Here is a 25,883-nt window from a genome sequence, read left to right as displayed (position 1 = left end):
TGGCGTTGCTGACAGTCACAACCTGTCGCAAGGGAGCGTAGGTCGATGAGTCGTTGCGACACAATCGTCGCTGGCGGTCGCAGTGAATGGCCTCGCAGTGAGTCACAAGCCATCGCAAGGCCGACCCACCCCCGGCTTAAGTCATAGGAATTAAAGAAATACCAGTTTCATTTATGATGAAAAGTCTGGCTTATAAAGCTGTCTGCTCAGACGAAATTTTCAAAAAAATTTTAATTTTTGTCAATAAAATTGATAATTGTGATTGATCGTTACAAGTCAGAACCAGTAAATCACTAATTAACATGCACTTTAATAAATCTGATTCCTCCTTTACAGTGAACTCAGCTTTAACCTATTAGAGGCTACTAGCCTATGTAGGCCTATGTATATGCGTAGGCCTAACATCCGGACAGATTGGTCGTGGGCCTATTGAATAACAACCCTCCTAAATGTCGAAAATTTTGTTTTGAAGTTCCATCCAATGAGTCCGTTAATAAACGCAACAATTATACTGTGTTTGTTTGAGACAGTAAAGCTCAATACCGGTAGGCCTAAAGCCACGTAAAACTCGATAAACACTTCAAGCGACAAAGCGAACGATCTCCTTTCCCCCACAGCGAACGCTTACTCCAAATTTCAAATGTGACTCCAGCATACGGAAAGGAGTGTGTTATATACTTGTATTTAGTAAATACCTTGTGCATTTGACAATGATCGGTATGTACTGTAGGAAATATAGAGTATTGATGGTATTGATATAGAGGTTGAAGCCTGCGGTCGAATAAAGTAATATATTATTTTATTTTGATACCTCGTCGACATAACAGCTTTTCTCCGCTATATCTCTTCGGCGTGTTTACTTTAGGCCTACGACTCCCCGGTACACTCATGATTTATCATAGTAAATACACGGTTAATTTGGTAAAGAAAAATAGGTATTGCTAAATTAACTGCTTAACGCCCGCAACCAAATCACTGGTAGTAATAAATTAATTTGTACTCGATTTGATTCTCAGCCCCGGAACGACGATGTAGTGACACACGTCGATTTGTCGATGTTTACGGCTCGACAGTGCTTTTAAAATCTAAAGTAGTAAATTTCCTGTGTATCAGTAATATAATTTGATGAGGAAAATGGGTTACTGTTAAAATTAGTTTTTAGAAACCGCGACAGAATGTGCAATCTTTCGGTAATAAATTTGTTAATTTATGCTTGAATTGATGATCGATGTGACAAGAAACGTGCGGTAGATTTCGGAAAGACGACTTAGAAAAACATGTCGGCTCTTTGAATGGGGCTCAATTTTCGATGTTTACGGCCCGACAGTGCTTTTGTAACGTTGATTCTTCAAAATTCGCACGGAGTATTTGTAGATCGAACTGAGCTGAATGATATCAGACGGATTGTATCGGCAACAGCGGTAATGTAAAAAAGCCTATGTACTTTTGACAAAAAATGTGTGGAAAAAATAATAATAATAATAATAAATATAGCTGCAAAGCAGCGATAACGGGTTTTCTGCACAGTCTTAGAATCCTGTTCAACGGTGGATTTCAACAAAGCATTTGATAAGGCTCAACATCAGCCATTACTGAACAGGCTATTAGGAAACAGTATCAATGATAGGTCGCCCAAATGGCACATCAGTTATCTCTGAACGGAAACTTGTAACCGAAATCAACGGAACGCCTCATCTTGGAGTGAGACGGTCTAACTAGTGGAGTCACGCAAGGTAGTATCCTAAGTCGTCTTCTGTTTAATGTCCTGACAAATGACATACACAGTAATCCAAAATATACCAGACCGAGTAAATTTCCAAAACAACCTTAACACACTGTTCGACCAAAAACTTAATGTTCCGACAAAACCACGGGCGACAAAACCAAAATTATGAATTGTCGCGGGTGACAAAACCAAAATATTGAATTGTCACGGGCGACAAAACCAAAATAATGAATTGTCGCGGCCGATAAAACCAAAATAATGAATTGTCGCGGGCGATAAAACCACAATAATGAATTGTCGTGGGCGATAAAACCAAAATATTGAATTGTTGCGGGCGATAAAACCAAAATAATGAATTGTCGCGGACGACAAAAACAAACTATTGAATTGTTGCGTGCGACAAAACCAAAATAATGAATTGTCGTAGGCGACAAAACCAAACTAGGGGTCCAGGGACACCATGCTCACTTGGGCAGTGGTTTCAAATGCTCAACAATCTAACAATTTCAATACATAACGCCCTCTAGTGACCATATACAAAAACCAATGACCTTGAAACCCACCACAATCATAGAACATGTGAGCAGCTATGATTTTGTAGAAAAATATGCCTCGTTACCAATTTAATATGGAAATACTAAGTTATTCTACTATTCAACGCCCCCTGGTGACCATATGCAAAACCCAATGACCTTAAAACTCACCACAATCGTAGTACATGTCATGAAATACAACTTTGCAATTGATCATAGTAACAAAATATGCCTAGGTACCAATCTAATAAGGAAATACTAAGCCATTCTACTATTCAGCGCCCCCTGGTGACTATATGGAATAACTAATGTCCTTTAAAACTCACCACAATCATAGACGATGTCATGAACTACAACTTTGCAATGGATCATGGTAACAAACTATGCCTAGGTACCAATCTAATAAGGAAAAACTAAGCTTTTCTACTATTCAACGCCCCCTGGTGACTATATGGAATAACTTATGTCCTTAAAAACTCTCCACAATCATAGACGATGTCATGAACTACAACTTTGACATTGATCATGGTAACAAAATATGCCTTGGTACAAATATAATATAGCGATACTAAGTTATTGTATTATTCAACGCCCCCTGATGGCCACATACAAAAACCAATGACCTTGAAACTCACCAAAATCATAGAACACGTTATGGGCTACAACTTTCCAATTGAATATAGTAACACAATATGCTTAGGTATCAATTAATTGTGGAAAAACTTTTTCCCACCTACGAATGAGTACTGATGACACCAAGATGGCCGCCAATTGCGTCATAATTGGCTGATCAAAAATACCTGTCCCAGGTATAAAACTTCCCTCTCTAAAGAATATCCATCAGCAATTGCAATGAGAAATGGCAAACCAGTAGGAAGCTACAGGACCTAGAATTCTGGCCAAACTTGACATTTTTGGGCACTAAAAAGGTCATAGGACGGCCATCTTGAGTCAGATCGACCCAATTTTCTTATGCTGATGGGCCTTTGGTAGATTCAAATATAAACGAAAGATCAAGGTAATTGATCAAAGCGTCTTCAAAATTTTCTTCGGGCGACAAAACCAAAATAATGAATTGTCGCGGGCGATAAAACCAAAATAATGAATTGTCTCGTGCGACAAAACCAAAATAATAAATTGTCGCGGGCAATAAAACCAAAATAATGAATTATCGTGGGCGATAAAACCAAAATATTGAATTGTCGCGGGCGATAAAACCAAAATAATGAATTGTCGCGGGCGACAAAACCAAAAAAAAAATTGTCGCGGGCGACAAAAACAAAATATAAAACCAAAATAATGAATTTTCGCGGGCGTCAAAACCAAAAGAAGAATTGTCGCGGGCGACAAAACCAAAATAATGAATTGTCGCTGGAGATAAAACCAAAGTAATGAATTGTCGTGGGCGATAAAACCAAAATATTGAATTGTCGCGGGCGACAAAACCAAACTAATGAATTGTCGCGGGCGACAAAACCAAAAAAAGAATTGTGGGGGCAACAAAACAAAAATAATGATTTGTCGCGGGCGACAAAACCAAAATGGTGAATTGTCCAGGCGACAAAACCAAATTAATGAATTGTCGCAGGCGATAAAACCAAAATAATGAATTGTCGCGGGCGATAAAACCAAAATAATGAATTGTCGCGGGCGATAAAACCAAAATAACGAATTGTCGCGGGCGACAAAACCAAAATGGTGAATTGTCGCGGGCGACAAAACCAAAATGGTGAATTGTCGCGGGCGACAAAACCAAAATGGTGAATTGTCTCGGGCGACAAAACCAAAATAATGAATTGTCGCCGGCGATAAAACCGTAATAATGAATTGTCGCCGGCGATAAAACCAAAATAATGAATTGTCTCGGGCGACAAAACCAAAATAATGAATTATCGCGGGCGATAAAACCAAAATATTGAATTGTCGCGGGCGATAAAACCAAAATATTGAATTGTCGCGGTCGACAAAACAAACAAAAAATTGTAGCGGGCGACAAAAACCAAATATAAAACCAAGATAATGAGTTGTCGCGGGCGACAAAACCAAAATAATGAATTGTCACTGGCGATAAAACCAAAGTAGTGAATTTTCGTGGGCGATAAAACCAAAATATTGAATTTTCGCGGGCGACAAAACCAAAATAATGAATTGTCGCAAGGGATAAAACCAAAATAATGAATTGTCGCGGGCGATAAAACCAAAATATTGAATTGTCGCGTGTGACAAAACCAAAATAATGAATTGTCGCGGGCCACAAAATCAAAATCATTGTTTTCTCGCGTTATTTTAGTTTTGTCGTTTTGTCGTAATGTCGCCCTCATTTGCATATTCGTGTTTTTTTATCTTATCAGCCACCATACTAAAGCCTTAAGGTCGCGTAAAACTCGATAAACACTTCAAGCGACACAGCGAACGATCTCCTTTCCCCCACAGCGAACGCTTACTCCGAATGTCAAGTGTGAGTCCAGCATACGGATAGGAGTGTGCTATATACTTGTATTCAGTAAATACCTTGTGCATTTGACAATGATCGGTATGTACTGTAGGAAATATAGAGTATTGATAAATGGTTGAAGCCCGCGGCCGAATAAATATATTCTTTTATTTTGATACCTCGTCGACATAACAGCTTTTCTCCGCCATATCTCTTCGGCCTGTTTAGTTTAGGCCTACGATTCCCCGGTACACTAAAGATTTATCTTAGTAAATACACGGTTAATTCGGTAAAGAAAAATTGGTATTGTTAAACTAACTCCTTGAAACCCGCAGCCAAATCACTGGTAGTAATAAATTAATTTGTACTCGATTTGATTCTCATGATTAGGAGAAACTCGCAGCTCATCCCCGGAACGTCGATGTAGTAACACACGTCGATTCGTCGATGTTTACGGCTCGACAGTGCTTTTAAAATCTAAAGTAGTAAATTTCCAGTGTATCGGTAATATGATTTGATGAGGAAAATGGGCTATTGTTAAAATCACTGTTTGAAGACCGCGACTGAATGTGAAGTCTGCGGCAATAAATTAGTTCATTTATACTTGAATTGATAATCGAAGTGACAGTCGGCCTGCGGGTTGATTTCGGGATGACGACTCGAAAAACATGTCGCCCCATTGAATGGGGCTAAATTTTCGATGTTTACAGCCCGACAGCGCTTTTGTAACGATGATTCGTGAAAAAACACGCGGGCTATTTGTAGATCTCAGTGAGCTGAACGATATTATATGGATTGTATATGAAACAGCGGTAAGGTAACAAAGCCTATGTTCTTTTGGTAAAAATAGTGTGGAAGAAAATAATAATAAATATAGCTGCAAAGCAGCGATAACGGGTTTTCTGCACAGTCTTTGAATCCTGTTCAATGGTTAATACAGTTTTATAAGAGGAAGCTCGACAAACAGTCAATTAGACCTTCTTGAAACCATGGACAACTGAACCAGATGTCCTATTTGACTCTGGAAAATCGACTGTTAGGCGATAATTACTCTTTATGATTTCGACAAAGCATTTAATAAGGTACAACATCAGCCAATACTAAACAAGGCTATTAGGAAACAGTATCAATGATAGGTTGCCGAAATGGCTCAGCATTATCTCTGAACGAAAACTTGTAGCCGAAATCAACGGAACGCTTCATCTTGGATTAAGTCGGTCTAACTAGTCGAGTCACGCAAGGTAGTATCCTAAGTCGTCTTCTGTTTAATGTCCTGACAAATGACATACACAGTAATCCAAAATATACCAGACCGAGTAAATTTCCAAAACGACCTTAACACGCTGTTCGACCAAAAAACTTAATGATCCGACAAGAAAATCTTGTACGCTTTTTGTTTGAACCGAAACTTTTCTTCATTCTGAAAGCTTTGTTATTGTTGAAATGAAAAACTTTTTGTCCCAGCAAAAAAATTTGGTTGAGCGAAAACAATTTTTTCGAACGAATGTTTGAATGAAAACAATTCTGTTCGGTTGAACGAAATACTTAATACTTTTGGTTCGAAGAAAAAACTTTTTACAATATACTTGTTCGAACGAAAAACTTAATGTTCTGAAAAGAAAATTCTGATCAAATTCAAACGATTCTGTTCAATCGAACAATTGTTCGAACAAAAAACCTTTCGTTTGGCAAAAAAAAGTTTGTTCAACTTTGTTCTAACGATTTTTTCAAATTGGTTCAATTGTATAGAATATTATTGGTTCGAACGAAATAAATTTTGTTCCGACGAAAGAATTTTCAAGCAAAGGTCTTTTGAACGAAAAAAAAGATAATTTCTGGTGCTCCGCAGTAACTTAAAGCCAGACGTTGGTTGTTCTTGTGACACGATGCGATCCTCGCGTTGCATCGCAAGTTTCGATGCAAGTCGCTTGCAATACGATTGTGTGCGACTAGTTTCTGCCAGTCGCAAGAGCGTCGGTTGGTTGTGACAGTCGTGTCGCGTCGCAGAAAGTAGAACACCTACGACTCCATGTGACTGGCGTTGCTGAAAGATGAGGACGCCAGTGATATGACGACTGAGTTTCAAGTCGTCAAAACGTCACGATATGTCGACATATTCATGTCGAATTGATGCCATATATCGACATAAATATGGCGACTTGTCGAGTTGGAACGCAACAACTCGAGGCCCTTTATCGCTTCCAGATCTTTCATTAAGTAGGTTCACTTGAATGATCGCTTTAATATCACTTTAAAAAAAAGAATCTGCCAAAATGACCTTAATATTCGACACTATATCTACGGAAGCGATAAGGGGCCTCGGAGATGACACGTTCCAACTCGACAAGTCGCCATATTATTGTCGACATACCGCGATGTATCGCGTCAAGTCGACATGAATATGTCGATATATCGTGACGTTTTGACGACATATTTCGTTTTCTTAACCATTTTCCTCGCGACAAGTCGACATATTCATGACGACTTGAAACTCAGTCGTCATATTACTGGCGTCCTCATCTTACATTTAGACATGTCTTCAAATGACGGCTTGTCCCGTGGAAAATGAGCAAATAAGCGAAATTTGTCGTGAAAACGTCACGATATGTAGACATATTCATGTGGACTTGACACAATATATCGCGATATATCGACATAAATATGGCGACTTGTCGAGTTTGAACATGAAAACTCGAGGCCCTTTATCGCTTCCGTACAATATCAGATTAATCGACTTCAAAATAGGCGAAAGCATAAGTCTTTATAACGTTATTAATTGGCCTAATTATTCAAAAGCTAATAATGTGGGCGACAAAACCAAAAAAATTAATTGTCGCGGGCGATAAAACCAAAATAAACAATTGTCGCGGGCGATAAAACCAAAATAATCAATTGTCGCTGGCGATAAAACCAAAATATTCAATTGTCGCGGGCGACAAAACAAAAAAAATGAATTGTCGCGGGGGATAAATCCAAAATAATGAATTGTCGCGGGCGACAAAACCAAAATATTCAATTGTCGCGGGCAACAAAAACAAACAAATGAATTGTCGCGGGCGATAAAACCAAAATAATAAATTGTCGCAGGCGTTAAAACCAAAAAAATGAATTGTCGCGGGCGATAAAAACAAAATCATGAATTGTCGCGGGTGACAAAACCAAAATATTCAATTGTCGCAGGCGACAAAACCAAACTAATGAATTGTCGCGGGCGATAAAGCCAAAATAATGAATTGTCGCGGGCGATAAAACCAAAATATTGAAGTGTCGCAGGCGATAAAACCGCGACAAAAAGAGAAAAAATTGTCGCGGGCGATAAAACCAAAATATTGAATTGTCGTGGGCGACAAATCCAAAAAAATGAATTGTCGCGGGCGATAAAACCAAAATCTTGAATTGTCGCCATTGTCGCATGCGACAAAACCAAAATAATGAATTGTCGCGGGCGACAAAACCAAAATCTTGAATTGTCGCGGGCGAAAAAACCAAACTAATGAATTGTTGCGGGCGATAAAACCAAAATAATAAATTGTCGCAGGCGATAAAACCAAAAAAATGAATTGTCGCGGGCGATAAAACCAAAATCATGAATTGTCGCGGGCGACAAAACCAAAATATTCAATTGTCGCAGGCGACAAAACAAAACTAATGAAATGTCGCGGGCGATAAAGCCAAAATAATGAATTGTCGCGGGCGATAAAACCAAAATATTGAAGTGTCGCAGGCGATTAAACCGCGACAAAAAGAGAAAAAAATTGTCGCGGGCGATAAAACCAAAATATTGAAGTGTCGCAGGCGATAAAACCGCGACAAAAAGAGAAAAAAAATTGTCGCGGGCGATAAAACCAAAATAATGAATTGTCGCGGGCGATAAAACCAAAATATTGAATTGTCGTGGGCGACAAATCCAAAAAATGAATTGTCGCGGGCGATAAAACCAAAATCTTGAATTGTCGCCATTGTCGTGTGCGACAAAACCAAAATAATGAATTGTCGCGGGCGATAAAACCAAAATAATGAATTGTCGCGGGTGATAAAACCAAAATATTGAATTGTCGTGGGCGATAAAATCAAAGTATTGTTTTGACCGCGACAAAAAAAAAATTGTCGCGGGTGATAAAACCAAAATAATCAATTGTCGCGGGCGATAAAACCAAAATAATGAATTGTCGCGGGCGTTAAAACCAAAATATTGAATTGGCATGAGCGACAGAACCAAAATATTGATTTGTCGCGGGTGACAAAACCAAATTAATGAATTGTCGCAGGTGACAAAACCAAATTAATGAATTGTCGCAGGCGATAAAACCAAAATAATGAATTGTCGCTGGCGATAAAACCAAAATAATGAATTGTCGCGGGCGACAAAACCAAAATTATTGTTTTGTCGCATTATTTTAGTTTTGTCGTTTTGTCATAATGTCGCCCTCATTTGCATATACGTGTTTTTTTACGCATGGCCCTTATCAGCCACCATACTAAAGCCTTAAGGTCGCGTAAAACTCGATAAACACTTCAAGCGACACAGCAAACGATCTCCTTTCCCCCACAGCGAACGCTTAACCTAGTAGAGGCTACTAGCCTATGTATATGCGTAGGCCTAACATCCGGACAGATTGGTCGTAGGCCTATTGAATTTAACAACCCACCTAAATATCGTAAATTTTGTTTTGAAGTTCAATCCAATGAGTCCGTTAATAAACGCAACAATTGTACTGTGCTTGTTTGAGACAGTAAAGCTCAGTACCGGTAGGCCTAAAGCCGCGTAAAACTCGATAAACACTTCAAGCGACACAGCGAACGATCCCTTTCCCCCACAGCGAACGCTTACTCCGAATGTCAAGTGTGAGTCCAGCATACGGAAAGGATTATGTGTTATATACTTGTATTTAGTAAATACCTTGTGCATTTGACAATGATCGGTATGTACTGTAGGAAATATAGAGTATTGATGGTATTGATATAGAGGTTGAAGCCCGCGGCCGAATAAAGTAATATATTCTTTTATTTTGATACCTCGTCGACATAACAGCTTTTCTCCGCTATATCTCTTCGGCGTGTTTAGTTTAGGCCTACGATTCCTCGGTACACTAAAGATTTATCTTAGTAAATACTCGGTTAATTCGGTAAAGAAAAATAGGTATTGTTATACTAACTCCTTGAAACCCGCAGCTAAATTACTGGTAGTAATAAATTAATTTGTACTCGATTTGATTCTCATGATGAGGAGAAACTCGCAGCTGATCCCCGGAACGACGATGTAGTAACACACGTCGATTCGTCGATGTTCACGGCTCGACAGTGCTTTTAAAATCTAAAGTAGTAAATTTCCAGTGTATCGGTAATATGATTTGATGAGGAAAATGGGCTATTGTTAAAATCACTGTTTGAAGACCGCGACTGAATTTGAAGTGTGCGGCAATAAATTAGTTCATTTATACTTGAATTGATAATCGAAGTGACAGTCGGCCTGCGGGTTGATTTCGGGATGACGACTCGAAAAACATCTCGCCCCATTGAATGGGGCTAAATTTTCGATGTTTACGGCCCGACAGCGCTTTTGTAACGATGATTCGTGGAAAAACACGCGGGCTATTTGTAGATCTCAGTGAGCTGAACGATATTATATGGATTGTATATGAAACAGCGGTAAGGTAACAAAGCCTGTGTTCTTTTGGTAAAAATAGTGTGGAAGAAAATAATAATAATAATAATCACGCGGATATCAATAGGGTTTTCTGTGAAATAACAGAAAACCCTAATAATAATCACGCGGATATCAATAGGGTTTTCTGTGAAATAACAGAAAACCCTAATAATAATCACGCGGATATCAATAGGGTTTTCTGTGAAATAACAGAAAACCCTAATAATAATCACGCGGATATCAATAGGGTTTTTCTGTGAAATAACAGAAAACCCTAATAATAAGAAACACGCGAATGTCAATAGGGTTTTCTGTGATGTAACAGAAAACCCTAATAATCACGCGAATTTCAATAGGGTTTTCTGTGAAGAAACAGAAAACCCTAATAATCACGCGAATTTCAATAGGGTTTTCTGTGAAGCAACAGAAAACCCTAATAATCACGCGAATTTCAATAGGGTTTTCTGTGAAGAAACAGAAAACCCTACAAATGTGATTTCAAACTATTAGCTAAAACATCTGAAAATTACATTTCATTTCAATTTGGTTGTTTTAGGTTTTCAGATTCTTATAGATTTTTAGCAAGTTCATTAGATAATCTAGCAAAACGTTTAGTTGATAATGATTTTATAACAACACGATATTATTATCAAAATGAACAAGATTTTAAATTATTAAGATATAAAGGTGCAATTCCTTATTCATTTTATTTAACACGATGAACAACATGATGATTTCGAAGAAACAAAACTATTAAAAGTGCAATTTTATGATCAATTAGAAGATGAGTACGTGAAAGAAGAAGTTTTTAATAAGACATTAAATATTTGGAATCATCTTAAGATGAAAAATCATGGTGAATTAGTAAATTTATATGCAAAATCAGATGTTATGATATAGGCTGATATATTTGAAAAATTTCGAAATGTTAACTTAAAACATTTTAATGTTGATCCTTGTTATAACAATAACAAGGATAATCTTTTTCTGTAGGCATTATTAATTTGCAAAAATCTTTATCATCACATTACTCTTTACGACAGAATTGATTGGATATTTATGATTTCAATTACGTGGATTTATGACATTTATGACATTATTATCAACTGGAGTTATGACATTTTCAAACATTGATAATACAATTTTTGCTATTATAAATGAGCGAAGTGGGGGAAGTGAAGGAATTAACTGTGAAGAAAAAACCAAGAACACAGAAACAGATTGAATGGTCTCGGCAATTAGGAATTAAATCAAAAGAATTTAAAAAAGCTAAAAAAAGAAAATCTAAATAATGAATATGTTACTGATAAAGATGAAAGTAATGTTATTTCTACTCCTAAATTGTTTGAAGAATATTTTTATTATTCAACTGGATTTGTAATTGTACTCGTTTTGATTGGTTGTGATTGGTATAAAGTATCGAATAGAATTTCTGTTGTTAATAATTCTGAAACTTCTACTGTTAAAATTGAAAAAACTTCTGAAATTCCAAAATTCACTATAAAAAATGGATTAGTATTTTAGAAAAAAGCAAAAAAATAATCAATTTTATTTAACAATATTTCTATTTTTTTATTAATTAGATATCTCACTACTTTTGTCTATCTATGCGGAGCAATTAAATTGTCCAGATAAGTCATTTCGGATTCTTGATATTTAATTTTTATTATTTTATTACTTTTATTATTTTTGTTTTTTATTTTTCTATTATTTTTAAAATATTAGTTCAACAACTTCAAAAACATGATGGCCATCTTCATCTTTTCCATGATAAATTACTTTATAACCTTCCAAATCTTTTAATTCGTCTTTATTCAATGTAACCCATTTATCGGGTAAAAGTACTTTAAATTCTCGTGTTGTACTAACATTACATTAACCCATATTTAGTTTTATCTTTTCCAGTTTCATTATTTTTTGTTAATTTCTTTTGTAACATCGACTAATTTTTTTACTTCATATCGTTTTTTGCTGGTTTTATTTTGTTATTTATTGACGCTAAGAATACTTTTTTGTCTCTCATTTATTAAGGGAAAAAATTAAAAGTGGTGATGAGTGATGTGCCGACCTCTCGACCTCTGATCTGAAAACGTCATTTTAAAATATTACTCATGGTTTCCATTTAGTGATTTTAGTGATTTGCTTGTAATACGTAAATTATTTTCTCTCTGTGATTTTACACGAAGACCCGGATGTACGTGGTAATGAGAATTCGACCCCATTGATGTTAGCTAGTAAATACGATTGCCGTGAGGTGGCGCTAATTTTATTAAAACACCAGGCTAATGTGAAGGCAGTTGATGCTAAAGGTAAAACGGCTTTTCACGTGGCAGCGAGGAGAGGTTTTCAGTGGATGGTTCAGGTATCATATAAATTGTCTCAGTCAGTAACTCCGTCATTTGATGTAGTTTGTAAATATTGGATATTTTGATTTTCTGTTTAGATTTTATTAGAATCTAAAGGCGGTGGTCAGGGTATAACAAACGCTAATGTTACCGACGACGATGGCAGCACACCTCTCCACGAGGTGGCATTGCATGGTAGTCCGGAGACCTGTAAGATCCTGGTAGGTCAATCATTGATAAGCTCGAGAAGCATACTGCTATTTGATTCACTCATGGACTCAAAATCGAAATTAGTTTTTGAGTTCATTTATTCACACTTCATTTATAGTTGGATAAAGGCGCTAATCCTTTGGCTACAGATATCAATGATGTGACACCATTGATGTTAGCATCAGCTGAAGGTCATCCAGAGGTCATGAGATTATTGATTGATGCAGGTACAAACTCCTGGCCCAAATAATAAAATTATCAAACCAATGAATACTATACAACTTAAATAAACTATTTCTTACTATCTTCAGACTTAATCTTCATCTTACCATTTGATGCCAACAATATATATTTGAAGTCCAAGTGCTTTGAAACAAAATTTTGTTTGTACGGGATCGGTGCCGTTCCATATCAACATGTTACTAGAACACCTACGATCGAAAATGTCATAGTATTTCCAGTGATCGATCATTTTTAACAATCGATTGATTGAGAGAGGATGGGATATTGAACGCATATGGGGGGTGAGGGCGAAAAGGGAGAGGGAGAAGAGTGAGAGGCGGCTCTGATGCTATACGAGAAATCTGCCTCATATTATTTGGCTTTTGTACCACGAGGCGATGTTACACGACTAACCCCCTCCCCATTCAAGTAATCATATAATCAATTGTTGTATAAAATCATGTTTCAGTAACGGATTCGGATGATTATATACCGGAGTATAAACGTTCTTATATCGGTAAAAAAGACAATGAAGGTAATACTAGTTTATATTACGCTGTGCAAAACGGAAACTTAGAGGTAACTATATATCAGTATATATGCAATGTAGTATGCAAATTTCACTGTCGGTTCGACGTTAGCTTCGATGATGTTTTTATTTTTTATTTTGAACTTATTCGTACTTAAATTTCGCTGATGATTTCATTTTTGCTAATTTTATTGTTACATTACATTTTGCAGTGTGCTAGGCTATTACTGAATGAAGGTGCCGATGTTAATGTAAGAAAGGTACGTATGAAATATTCTTAATTCCACTAATATTTTTGGTGTGATATTTCATTCTACGCATGTTGTTTTCTGGAGCTGTATTTTCTTAATGCTTTATGAGTATTAGCTGTATCCTTATTGCATGTTTTACGAATGTATTCTGTAGGGTGATTTGAAATTAACCACTAAAAATGAAACCTCGGTAAGTTTGTAAATGTTTCCATTTTTAAGCTGACAGCTGCCAACAGTCGCAGCACTACTGGCCCACAGCCTGGCTCACCAACGCGCAATGATGTTTAAGCAAATGATTGAATCTCGCTGGTGTTTGAATCCGATGATTTCGAACTAATTCGTCCCAAATTCGTTGATTTTTCCTTTTGCTGATTTTATTGTTTCATTACATTTTGTAGTGTGACAGGCTACAACTGAATGAAGGTACCGATGTCAAAGTTAGAAAGGTTCGTATGAAATAATCTCAATGATTTCACACAAGTATTCACCTTGGTGTTTTATTTCATTCTTAGCTTGTGGTCTGGAGCTGTATTTTATTAATGCTTATATGAGTATCGGTTGTATAGTTATTTATTGTATGTATTTACGAATGTATTCCGTAGGGATGTGATTTGGAATCAACTACTTTAAATGAAACCACGGTAAGTTTGTAAATGCTTCCGTTTTTAACATGACAGCAGCTGGCATCAGCTTGCAGCACTAACTGGCCCACAGCTTGATACACTGGAACCTCTTTACAGCGAACACGGAACAGAAAATATGTCCATTATAACACTATGACATTAACAAAATTGTCGTACTTTGGACGAATTTCTATGTTTGTTTATCCGATGAATCCTTGTATCCGAGTTCGTAATACATGTAATAAGGTTCCACTGTAGAACGGTACACATGGACAGTAATGGTTTCGCCACTTTCTTTCACTAAATGTGATCCTGTGAAATCTACAACCAGTTACCTCAAAGGCTAGCCAAGAGCAAGACGTGGGGCAGTTAGATGGCAGATTATGTAGAATCACTCAAGCCCATTTTTATTCCTTCTTGCTAGTTTTGTTCTCAAGTATGATCTATGTGAGGCGCCATCGAACAATATATTCAGGGTGAGCGTCTTTCATTTATATCTGGCTGGACTTTGTGCCATCATTAGAAACATGAAACCTGGCCCACAGGGTTCAGCTCTCAACCTGGGTTTTTCCCACTTGAAAACACCATACAAACCTCTATGATGACATATCTTCTATATTTCACAAAATAGACTTCTACGTTGCGATACAACATTCTTGGAGGCAATCGAAGTATCGTTTATGTTCCTTCACAAATTGTAATCGCTTCTCCGGCGAAGCAATCATCTTATCATCAGACCAATGACGACCTTATCAGTATTGACATTGTGGCGTGGTTTTTCAACGTTGGTGGAATTCAAGTGAAAGTTAGTCCTTTCATCGTCGTCAGGAAATAGAATCCATCTTCAATCCCATTGGCTTCTAGGATTTCGATCTCTTGCCTAATCCCAAACCGTAGTTCGGTAAGATCCCGGAGATCGAACATTTGAGAACGTATCAAATTTTCCCGAATTCTTGACGGCAATTCCACAATGATGATTGAAACCAACAGGTTACAATAATTTTATGGTGATTTTCCTGGTCCCTCAAGACCTCTCAGGCAATTTTCAATTTCATCATATAATCCTCTCAAACTAGAGGATGAGGCCTCAGTCCTTGGCAATTGCAACAGTTCCTTCACATAGGAAATTCCTTAACTTGTAAAGCTGTCCAAATCTTTCTAACAAAAGATCTACAGCAACCTGAGCTTTCTGGTATGGGAATCTTTCTACATCCAAAACGTATATTATTGTCTATCAATGGCCGAACAAAATGAGTCTCAACATGATCTCCATTGTAACATGCCCCTATTAAGTTTTAGTAGATTCAATTTTTGTAGATTGAGTCTATTCGCATGTGCTGGGCCAAATGTATTTGCTAACCTTGGAATTTCTTGAGTCTCATGTTCTCGAATAATGCCATCAATATCGTACAAATTATCCCTTAGCACACCAACATTATCTTCTGCCTCCATTACCAGGTTTTCTCCCTCATCTGCATCGATGGGTGCTTCTACCATTCTTCTTGCTGTTTCTTCCACCGATTCAATCGCCTCTCAAAATAACTCACCGTAGTCTCTTCAGCCTTGCAACATCTTCTGTCATAACCATCTCCATCACTTCTTGGACTACCTTCCACACTCGCACCTTTCTTGCCTCTTCAATTACCCAGCAGGGCCTGAACATCGTTCTCTGCTGTCGACATTGCCATGTTTCGGCACCAAAATGTCCTCAGGTTCAGTGAATGTCGTACAAGACAAAAGAATATGCTCAACTTAACTCGTTATTCATAGTGGAAACCACAACTAACATACACGGTAACGGTATGCAATGGTTTCTTCGACATCCTCGATATCATCTGAAACGGGTGGTGTTGCTTTTGATTGATTTTGCTTAATCATCATTCTTTGATGTTAAACTCACTCAACTCGACTCACCAATAGACCAAGCCTCTCAGTCCCTTAACAGAGCTAGTCTTGCGCACCACGGCTCAATGCAGATCTTACAACTTTTACAGAATTCACCTTGAAAGAGAAGGCAATAACTTATTCTTAACAAGACAAGATTGTTTTTACATTTCTTTCTATTACTTTCCAAATTACAAGGTCAACAACCCCCCCCCCTACCCCCTAGCGTGAGATAGCGACAGGAAACACTTTACTTAAATCATTACCCCCCCCCCCCCCACATCTACCATTTGTTTGAAATGCTATGAGAAAAAGACAACAAATATAAAAGGAATTCCAACCCAGCTAAGATAAATCACCATTATTTCTGTGTTCATATTTCTGTATTCATTATTCACAGGCGAATCTAATGAGGCCGTTACATATCGCAGCTGTGAACGGATTCTCCGAGTTAGTCCAGTTGCTACTCGATTGGAAAGCGGAAATCGACCCTCGTGATTGCGAAAAAATGACTCCTCTTCATAAAGCGGCTATGTATGATCGTGTGGTTATCATTAAAATACTGATCGATCAGGTAATTCACTAAACATATCCCGCGTCTTGTCAGTCGTTTTTTAAACACAAACCAGTACCGTAATACAAGATTATTTCTGTAACACCGGACCGTCCTAAAGAGTTACGCCTCTACCGTCTGCCGCTATAAAGTAAAAAGATCTCTAAGGATCATTCAGTCGAGAGTTCCCTTAATAAGTACCTCTTATTTCAAAAGCTCAGCTGAACAATTTACTGATCACCGGCTAGTACTGTGGAGACGCAACGTTTTCTTCATCAGTTAGGTTGCTTTCATTTTCCTGGTTGAACCTGCAGGTTTAACCCGTCCTCTGTGATGTGCCCACGTTAACTCTAGTCTGAGACAGGTGGGGTACTTATAAACCTCGAAGGAATTTTCGGTACAGACTCATCAATGATTTGTTGTTATTTTAGTTTTGTAGGGATTGGGATAATAATCATTTATTGTTTGTTGTAGGGAGCAGATATCAATGCTAAAGACATCAATAGTCTAGGTCCGTTGCACGTGGCATGTTGGAAAGGTCAGACGGAAGCTGTTGAGTTTCTATTGGATAACGGAGCGCAAATCAATTCATTAGATACATCTTTAAAGACATGTCTTCACTGGGCTGTAGAGGGTGAACATAGTATGACTGTCATGTCTATGTTAGTTGTAAGTTTATGGAGCCTGAGGATATATGAGGGGGTCGGACGGCCGGGGATGTGTCTCTAAACCGATGTGGTGTTTTTACGTATGTATTTTGCAGAAGAATGGTAAATCGATTTTAGACAGAAAAGATAGGAACGATCAAAATGTTTTACACTACGCCGCGTATGTGGGCAATAATTCGGTACGTGTTTTATAAGTATCCCACTGTCCGCTCTGGGAAAAAATCGCATGTAACAGTAGAGTTAACGGATCTAAGCGGCCTCGGTAGCTCAGTAGCTCAGTGAGATAAGGCGCGATGCTGTTGTAACTACTATCAGTGCTGATGACAAGTGGTTTTGAGTCCTGTTGGCTGCTTACGGTGTGCGGGCAACACCTCAAAGGCCGTCCCGTCGTGAGGTTGAATAAACCAATATAATAGGGTTAGTCTTGGGAAACCAAGGTCCAAAGGCAACACGAACAAAAACAAACAAATATCGAACTGTGAGAGTTCATAACCATCGAGTGCTCATCCTATACATCGTTGACAGTGAATGTCACAATGTACAGTCAAGTTAGGTCAAATGTTCACCGCTATACCGCTTCGACCCGTTGAAACAGGGCACTAAAAACCTACCGGAAAATTTCATCTTTTAAAACGGTTGAAATGAGTAGACATTTTAACTCGAGAGTCAAATTGTGGAGCTGGATCCCGATGATAAACTTTTATGCCACATTTTGGCCAACTGAACCCAAGGGGTTTTAGTGATCGAATCCTGGGGCCACTGGCTCAAAATATGTTATCTATTGAATTTTCAGTTGGTACGGATTCTACTGGAAGCTGGTGCTGACGCTAGTGTTAAAGATACTGATGAGAAAACCCCGTTGCACATCGCGGCTGAATCGAATAATTTAGCTTGCGCTGAAAGTTTAATAGAAGCTAGCAAATCGGAATTAAACGATGATGACATCGATGGCCGAACTCCGCTCTTATTGGCTAGTATTAACGGGCATCGTCACGTGGTTAAAGTATTGTTGTCTTTCGGGGCAGATACAACATCAAAGTAAGTATCAATAAATGTTCTAAGATGAATGTGGTGTTAAATTAATCAAAATGTTCTATAATTAATGAAAACCATCATCGTATAGAGATGATAGCCGCTGTACTGCACTGATACTAGCTGCTCACTATGGCAACACCCCGACTATGATCATATTGTTAGATCATCATGCTAATGTTAACGACGGCGATAAATTAAAGGTATGTTAATTGTACGTCACGTGGGCAGACCGCCCCTGGAGTGAAACATATGTTTTCCTTCATATTGCGAAAATCCCACTATAAAGACGAAAAAATAAAGTCCGAAATTTTTTCCTTGAGCTCGTGTAGTTTATTAAACGTTTCGACTATAAACTAATAGTCATTTTCAGGAATACTGAATAAAGTTTCGGACTCTATTTTTTTCGTCTTTAATGTGGGATTTTCGTAGTATTATCGTCAAAACACGGATAAGTGTCTTTTCAATATGTGTTCCTTGTTTGCAAAGCTGTTGCAAGACAAATTTCGACGAATACGGGTATCCATTACACTCCAACCATTTCCATGGTATAGGGAGGAAAAACAGTGTTTAGAACTAATTACAAAAATAGAAATAAGAACATCTTAAAACATAACAAACGTCATTTACAACACGCACACACATCTTCTGGGTTAAAACGAAAATAACCCCAATCATATCACCGCCCTTGAAAATAACCGAAATCATAACAGTAGTTCAAGTAAATGTTGTACATGTTTTTATTTTGTAGAACACCTCATTACATCACGCCTGCTCGAGTAATCACGCTGATGCAGTCCGGTTACTATTAGAACGCCATGCTGACGTCACATTGAAGAATTCGCACGGTCATTCGCCATTAGACGTTGCAATTAACAGTTTAGCCAATGAGGCTGCAATAGCGCTACTTAAACATAAAAGGTTTCAGTCGTTTTGAATGTAGTTTGCTATATCAGAATATTTTATGACTGAAAGTTTTCATAAGTAGAATTCTGTGAAGGCGTATTTGAGACGCCCCCTGTCGGTGCTCCCTGTTACTGTGACTATTGATACCGCACATGAAGTATATTTACACACTTTCCTAAGCCGTCTAGTCACTTGGAGCGTCGTCAACCCGTCAGTAAGAGAATCTAGTTTTCATTACGCGTTGATGCATAGTCTAGATTTGGTTTATGTATGCATCTATCTTTTAGTCGTTATCTACAGCCCGATCGGAATCTTGTGGTGCACATCCTCTCAAAAATGATTATTGTAAATTATCGAAACAAGTCATGAAATATATTTAATCACAAAATTCACAATGCTAATTGTTATCTTATGTGTTATCATCACCATATACCAGACTTAAATAAGGCACACTAGTTATCAATGTATAAAAACATTATTGTAACGGTTCTAATCGCGTCAAAAAATCACAAAATCTTCATGCTGATTAGTAATTGTCTGAAATTAATAAGTTGAGAGCGAATTTTTATTGATTTTGAAACCTGTTATCTTGCACTGGTCACGGAGTCTATTCAAAATGCTCTAGCGAATCAAGGATAGGCCCTGCACCCCTAACTGGTGCCCCTGATGATGTGATTGTTTATATATTGTAGTTGGAGACAATCAATGTGTATCAGGGATAAGAATGAATATACACCGATGCAGAGACTGATTGAACGTTTACCGGAAGCAGCTAAAGTAGTAATGGACCACTGCGTCCGAGCATCAACTGATGATCATGAGGATAAAAATCTAGAGGTTTCTCATTATCCACCTCACCACCCTCCTCCTCCCCTGCTGACTAGTTAAGTTAAGATTTATAGGATAGTCTACATAACCTACCTCCCCTTCCGTATCCCCTCCTCTCCCCTCCCTGCTCCCCACCTCCCGCCAAATTAATGCTATAAAGATTTCAATTTTTCAGGTGACATTTGATTACACGTTTTTAGATCCGGGACCTGATGATCCGATGTGTAAAAAACAAAGATGGTTCGCTATGGATGTATGTACAGTCCTATCATTTACTAATTATTTGCCTATTGTCTACTGATTGTTTCAGAGATGAGAATTCCCCGCGGATCCGCGGTTTCCCGCGGATTTCAGTATTGAAAAATATCAATTTTCCAAATAGTCCAAAAATGATGTAAAAGTATGGGGGGGGGTGATGATCTCACTCAATTGGTCCGGCGCGATCGGTAATCAGGTGAACCGTAAAAGCGTTCAGTGCCTGTTTTACTTATCGTCACGTAAAAGTATCGCATTTCAATGCATATTCATTGCAACACAGTGATTTTGTATGTGATTTGTACTACGCTGAGTTTGTATGTATTTTATCGATCGGTTGCAGACACGCACGCACAGCAACAGTAGTAACGTATATAGGTCTACTTACTGTTGCTGCGTGTGTGTGGCGAACGCTTTCGGATATTATACACTACTTGGTGATGATTTTTAGTGAGCATTCATCGGCGCATTTTTACTGCAATAATTCAGGGCTCGACCCGTAATGCATGAGATGCTGAATGTCATCAAATGAGGATGTACCACATTGGAACTAGCCATTACCTTCCAAAATATAATAGTCGTTCATGGGTTCGAGATCGCTCTAAGTGCTCGGAAAACGTATTTAATTTCTAAAATTTTCTTGGGGGAGGACCCCCAAACACCCCCGAAATAGCTTCGCGTCTTCGGCGCTTGCTAGTGCTGACGGCTACGCCGTCAGCTGGTTCGCGTATGTCACTCAAGAAAAATAACCCGCGGATTTTACAGGTCGGCGTTCTCATCCCTGTTGTTTATTGATTGTTTACAGACAATGGTAAAGGCTAAATCCACGGATCTATTATCTCATCCTCTCTCCCAGAATCTACTCTCAGTTAAATGGTAAGAAAGTCTATCATATTACGTAACCGCCATATTTATATTGTGTTCGGTATTGTATGTACATTAAACTTCCATATTCTGCTGAAATTTCAGGGTGAAATGTGTTCGGTATCTCTTCTACAGTAATCTGTTATTCTATGTGATGTTTGTATTGTTATTGAATATCTACACGGCTCATGTCGTTGATTTTCCTATAAACGCCACTTTATTCGACGAATTCCATCATTGTCCAATTTACCTCAATGAAAGTGAAAAGTTAAACTCCACATTAGTTGATTATTACATGAAGGTAAGGTATATCTATTAATCTATTAATCCCTAATGATGATTTCAATATTTAAGAATCATACATAGTAGAAACTACGTAGAATCTATATAAAGTGTTGCGTAGTAAATAATTTGACATTTCACTGTTTAATGAATTGATCTGTGATTTTTGACAGCATGGTCAGATGACGAGGGAAATGCGTCAGGATCAGGATTATAGTTTTTTCGCTGTTGTCGATGTTCTGTTACTGGTGATGGTCGTCACATTCTTTGTACGCGAGATTGTCTCACTAATTCGACAGGTAAAATAACGCGCCCGTATTAAGGGGGTTCGAACCAACCTCCCCGCTCATTGGACGAAGTTCAGCGCAGATGCCGCCCCTTAGAAAATTTGAGCATCGATTTCAAAAGATTCACTCATTGGTAACACTTTTTCATTCGTATTCGTTTGAAATATGCCCGTGCTTTCAAACTTTCTCGATTTGGGGACAGATTGTAGGAACAAGTATAGTAAGATTCTCAACCCAAATAAGCTAGAAAAGATCTACTTTCATAAAAATCGAACGGGTGACCACTGACTCCAAATAATGCATATTTACCGGGTAGAGAATGTTTCAATATTCATTTACATTCTCTATTTGCAGAAAATGTCGTATTTCTTCGATGTTTATAACTACCTGGTGCTAGCACTATTAATCAGCACTTGTGGATATATATATCCACCAATGACTAAACCGTGTTTGATGCAGTGGAGATGTGGATGGATCGCTATGTTCCTCAGTTGGTTTAATTTCATCATGTACATGCGCAGGTAAAACAACCACCCCTCCTCCCCCGCTTCCTCCCTATCGTCCAAATAGAACAGTCTGTTATACGTATTTGAATGATTGTTTGAATTTTCTATTCGCAGGGTTGATTGGTTGGGAATTTATCTGATAATGTTCACAGCAGTTTTTAAATCAGCGATAAAGGTAATTGTGACTGGGTTGACATCCCAACCCACAGTGTGGGGTATATATTGTCATAAACTGAACATCAATATCTGCATCTCTGTGAATTCCAGATGTTGGTTATTGTGTTTTTTTTTATTTGTGCATTTGGAAGTGCATTTTACATCGTTATGGGAAAATTGGTAAGTTTTACATACCGGTATGTATCTCAATCCGAACCATCCCTCCTCCACACTTGGGAGCTCTGTGTCTGGGTTGTGTTGCCTCCTCTACCGCCCCTCGCTCTGATTGATATATTCTATATTTTCAGGCTATATTCTCTGATTATATCAGTAATGTTGTGTGTATCGCTGTGAATACAATCGGTGAAATCAATTACATCGATAATATCGTCGATGGTGATTTGGGGCCATTTTGTACATGAGGCAAACATTTTATTATTAATTTTTATCATATTGATGCCTACAATTATCATGGGTTTGATAGTAATTGCATTATTAACAGCCTGCTAGAGGTGCTGACCCCTGTAAAGCAGGAAAACACAAATTAAATCAAACCATGGACGTTTAAACTAGATACGTCCATGATCAAACCAATCGATTGATTCCTAGTGTTTCATATTGGTGTTCTTGATTTGCTTTCAATTGGAAACCCAATGCACTAAATTATCATGCATAGGTAGACACGCCTGAGTTGAGGAGTAGTGGATAGATAATTGTACCCGCGGGGATTCGATAGACCGGGATGTGATAACGTATGTGTATGAATAATGATGTGTATTTTCAGCCGGTATTTGAGACATTTGAAGCAAATGCAGTGACTGTTATGATTATGACTGTAGGCGAAATCAACTATAAAGATAGTTTTGTAGGATCAGAATTGAGTCCGTTCAAACACGATTGTTTCATTCTATTGGTTGTATTCGTTATTGTGATGCCCATCATGATCATGAATCTATTGGTATGTTCATAATTTCATCCGCCAGAACCATCAGAACCATTACACCTAAAACTATCTGAACCCCTTTACACCACGAAACCATCTGAACCACTTTACACCTCGAAACCATCTGAACCTGTACTTAACACCACGAAACCCTGAACCATATATACACCTAGGACCAGGAACCACTTTACACCCAAAACCACCTGGACCACTTTGCCAAGACCATCTGAACTATCTCTACACTACGAAACCGTGAACACCTTTATAACCTGAACTACCCGGCCACTCCGTACCCCGCCGTAAACTCATCATCGAACATATGCTGAAATGCTTATTTCCTTTTGTAATATTTTTTTCTCTTAAAACTCAAAACATTGATTTCAATACTAATTCAGTGATCACGTTGCGGGGTTTGAAAAAAAATAAAGCTTGCCCTATTTTGGAGGTCGTTTTGGGATAACATTACCCGAATATTATAGTCTATCTACTGCCTATCCAAAATTTCTCATATTATTTGAATGGTGATTAGAAAAATTCACTCTATAAACGAACCTAAAGATCGTCTTAATTAGAAATGAAATGATCTAAATGATGAAGAATTTTGTTTTAAATAATTTTGTATATTTTGTTTGTAGGTCGGTATCGCTGTGGGTGACATTGATAAAATTCAGAAGAGTGCATATTTTAAACGTCTAGCCATGCAGGTAAATCCCCGACAGCACCGCCCTCCCTCGATCATAATCAAGTGGATAGAGATTAGGATAAGATGTTTGTTCCATTTTTAGTTCCAGATGATCAGTGATATTGAAACCACATTTCCTCGTTCACTTCAGAGAAAAGTACATTTCAAAACTCACACAATCAGACCTAACTCTGACATGTCTTGTTTCTCGAGGGTAACTATAAATCTCTCACTAGAATGGAATACCGCATTAAGATTTTGCATTTTAGCTAATACGGGTCCTGGACGTAGATACACGATTTTTCGGTCAATATTTGGACATTGAAGATGAATTAATTCTGACAACTGGTTAGAACTTGCTCACTAACTGAAAATTCAAACCCAACGAGAACCAGTGCTGGACTTAGAACTGGGCCTCGTGAACCGTGGATGTCGGCTGCGATGGAAGTGGGTCCCGATGAAACTGGGCTGCGATGGAACTGGGTCAATATAAAACTCGGTCCGGATCTTGAACATATTTTTCCTCTGTGTTCTTCCATTTAGTTTCGAGCTCAATTTTTTGGGACAACTAAATCCACCCGATTCATACAGGAAGACGACGAGGTTGATAGTGATAGATTAAAATCAATTGTTCAAGAAATGGCGTCACAGAAAAACAGGTACAAATATAACATACGAACCCCGCTCGAAAACTGATGATCAATCAATGATATGGATTATAAATCTTTTTATAGATTACGAGGTTTACAACGGTTACTAGAGAAACAAGGTCTCATTATTCAGCAATTAGGTCGTAAATTCGAACTGGAGACGAGGGATGTGCAACAAGATCGTGCGGAGAAGGATTCGTACATTCTCTCGGAAATGGGATTCGATCCAAGACCTTCCCCGTCTGACAGCCGGAAACCCTTGATGCGAGCATTAGTTGATGTCTAGATTGCAGCAGCAGCTGATGTTGTTTGTTTGTTTTTAAAATAATCATAACCCGGATATGTTATTTAATCATAGATTGCTTTTTTATCTCAAAATAGGGATTGACCACGTTATCTATTTGTTTGATAGATTTCTATTTAATTGTTTGATTTCGTGTCCTTTACAAACCCACCACACCTGTCGCGGGCGAAACATGGGGTTTGATTTTGAAATCGGAAATCGAAGTGCAAATATAGTTGTGTGGTCAGCGGTCGAGTCAGAATTGTTTGTTTCCGTTCATTCAAACAATCGTCCAAACAGTCTGAACCGGCTGATTGGGGTCGATTTTGTTGGCTGCCTTATTTTTAATACATAGATAATTTGGAAAGATATATATTGCAAGGTTGTAGATAATTTTGTCCATTATTACATTTTTGGTCGTTTGTCCTCGTGTAAATAGTCCGAAAGTATTTAGTTTTTTTTCTCGGTTGATGTTGAAGTCCTCTAAATTGATTGTCCCGTGTGCTGAGTAGATTAAAAGGAAGCACATTTCGAAACGCAAATTATGCAGATGAGAGTATGGTCCTGGTATTCGATGTGTACTT

At 38.0% G+C, this 25,883-nt stretch overlaps 1 protein-coding gene across 2 annotated transcripts in view; it reads left to right on the top strand.

Moving 5' to 3' along the window:
* Nucleotides 1–25,349, top strand: part of LOC141904793 (transient receptor potential cation channel subfamily A member 1-like) — a 45,929-nt gene extending 20,580 nt beyond the window's left edge. Inside the window, exons 3-28 of one of the 2 annotated variants that reach the window (XM_074793466.1) lie at nucleotides 12,527–12,702; nucleotides 12,784–12,906; nucleotides 13,014–13,122; nucleotides 13,587–13,696; nucleotides 13,859–13,906; nucleotides 14,296–14,343; nucleotides 14,500–14,538; nucleotides 16,805–16,978; nucleotides 17,432–17,626; nucleotides 17,721–17,804; nucleotides 18,419–18,663; nucleotides 18,749–18,860; nucleotides 19,409–19,578; nucleotides 20,256–20,400; nucleotides 20,567–20,644; nucleotides 21,452–21,522; nucleotides 21,616–21,811; nucleotides 21,966–22,091; nucleotides 22,434–22,600; nucleotides 22,700–22,760; nucleotides 22,853–22,921; nucleotides 23,526–23,699; nucleotides 24,320–24,388; nucleotides 24,470–24,580; nucleotides 24,910–25,025; nucleotides 25,101–25,349. In XM_074793466.1, the coding sequence (XP_074649567.1) occupies nucleotides 12,527–12,702; nucleotides 12,784–12,906; nucleotides 13,014–13,122; nucleotides 13,587–13,696; nucleotides 13,859–13,906; nucleotides 14,296–14,343; nucleotides 14,500–14,538; nucleotides 16,805–16,978; nucleotides 17,432–17,626; nucleotides 17,721–17,804; nucleotides 18,419–18,663; nucleotides 18,749–18,860; nucleotides 19,409–19,578; nucleotides 20,256–20,400; nucleotides 20,567–20,644; nucleotides 21,452–21,522; nucleotides 21,616–21,811; nucleotides 21,966–22,091; nucleotides 22,434–22,600; nucleotides 22,700–22,760; nucleotides 22,853–22,921; nucleotides 23,526–23,699; nucleotides 24,320–24,388; nucleotides 24,470–24,580; nucleotides 24,910–25,025; nucleotides 25,101–25,302 (3,218 nt within the window). In that variant the 3' untranslated portion in view covers nucleotides 25,303–25,349. Of the gene's footprint in view, nucleotides 1–12,526; nucleotides 12,703–12,783; nucleotides 12,907–13,013; nucleotides 13,123–13,586; nucleotides 13,697–13,858; nucleotides 13,907–14,295; nucleotides 14,344–14,499; nucleotides 14,539–16,804; nucleotides 16,979–17,431; nucleotides 17,627–17,720; nucleotides 17,805–18,418; nucleotides 18,664–18,748; nucleotides 18,861–19,408; nucleotides 19,579–20,255; nucleotides 20,401–20,566; nucleotides 20,645–21,451; nucleotides 21,523–21,615; nucleotides 21,812–21,965; nucleotides 22,092–22,433; nucleotides 22,601–22,699; nucleotides 22,761–22,852; nucleotides 22,922–23,525; nucleotides 23,700–24,319; nucleotides 24,389–24,469; nucleotides 24,581–24,909; nucleotides 25,026–25,100 lie in introns of those variants that run through there. The other variant, XM_074793467.1, reaches the window with a different exon arrangement.
* Nucleotides 25,350–25,883: the final 534 nt, after the last annotated feature.

Source organism: Tubulanus polymorphus, chromosome 4 (assembly GCF_964204645.1).
Source record: "Tubulanus polymorphus chromosome 4, tnTubPoly1.2, whole genome shotgun sequence".
NCBI lineage: Eukaryota > Metazoa > Nemertea > Palaeonemertea > Tubulaniformes > Tubulanidae > Tubulanus > Tubulanus polymorphus.
The sequence above is the reverse complement of the archived record's forward strand: the minus strand, read 5'-3'. Positions and strand labels throughout refer to the sequence as shown.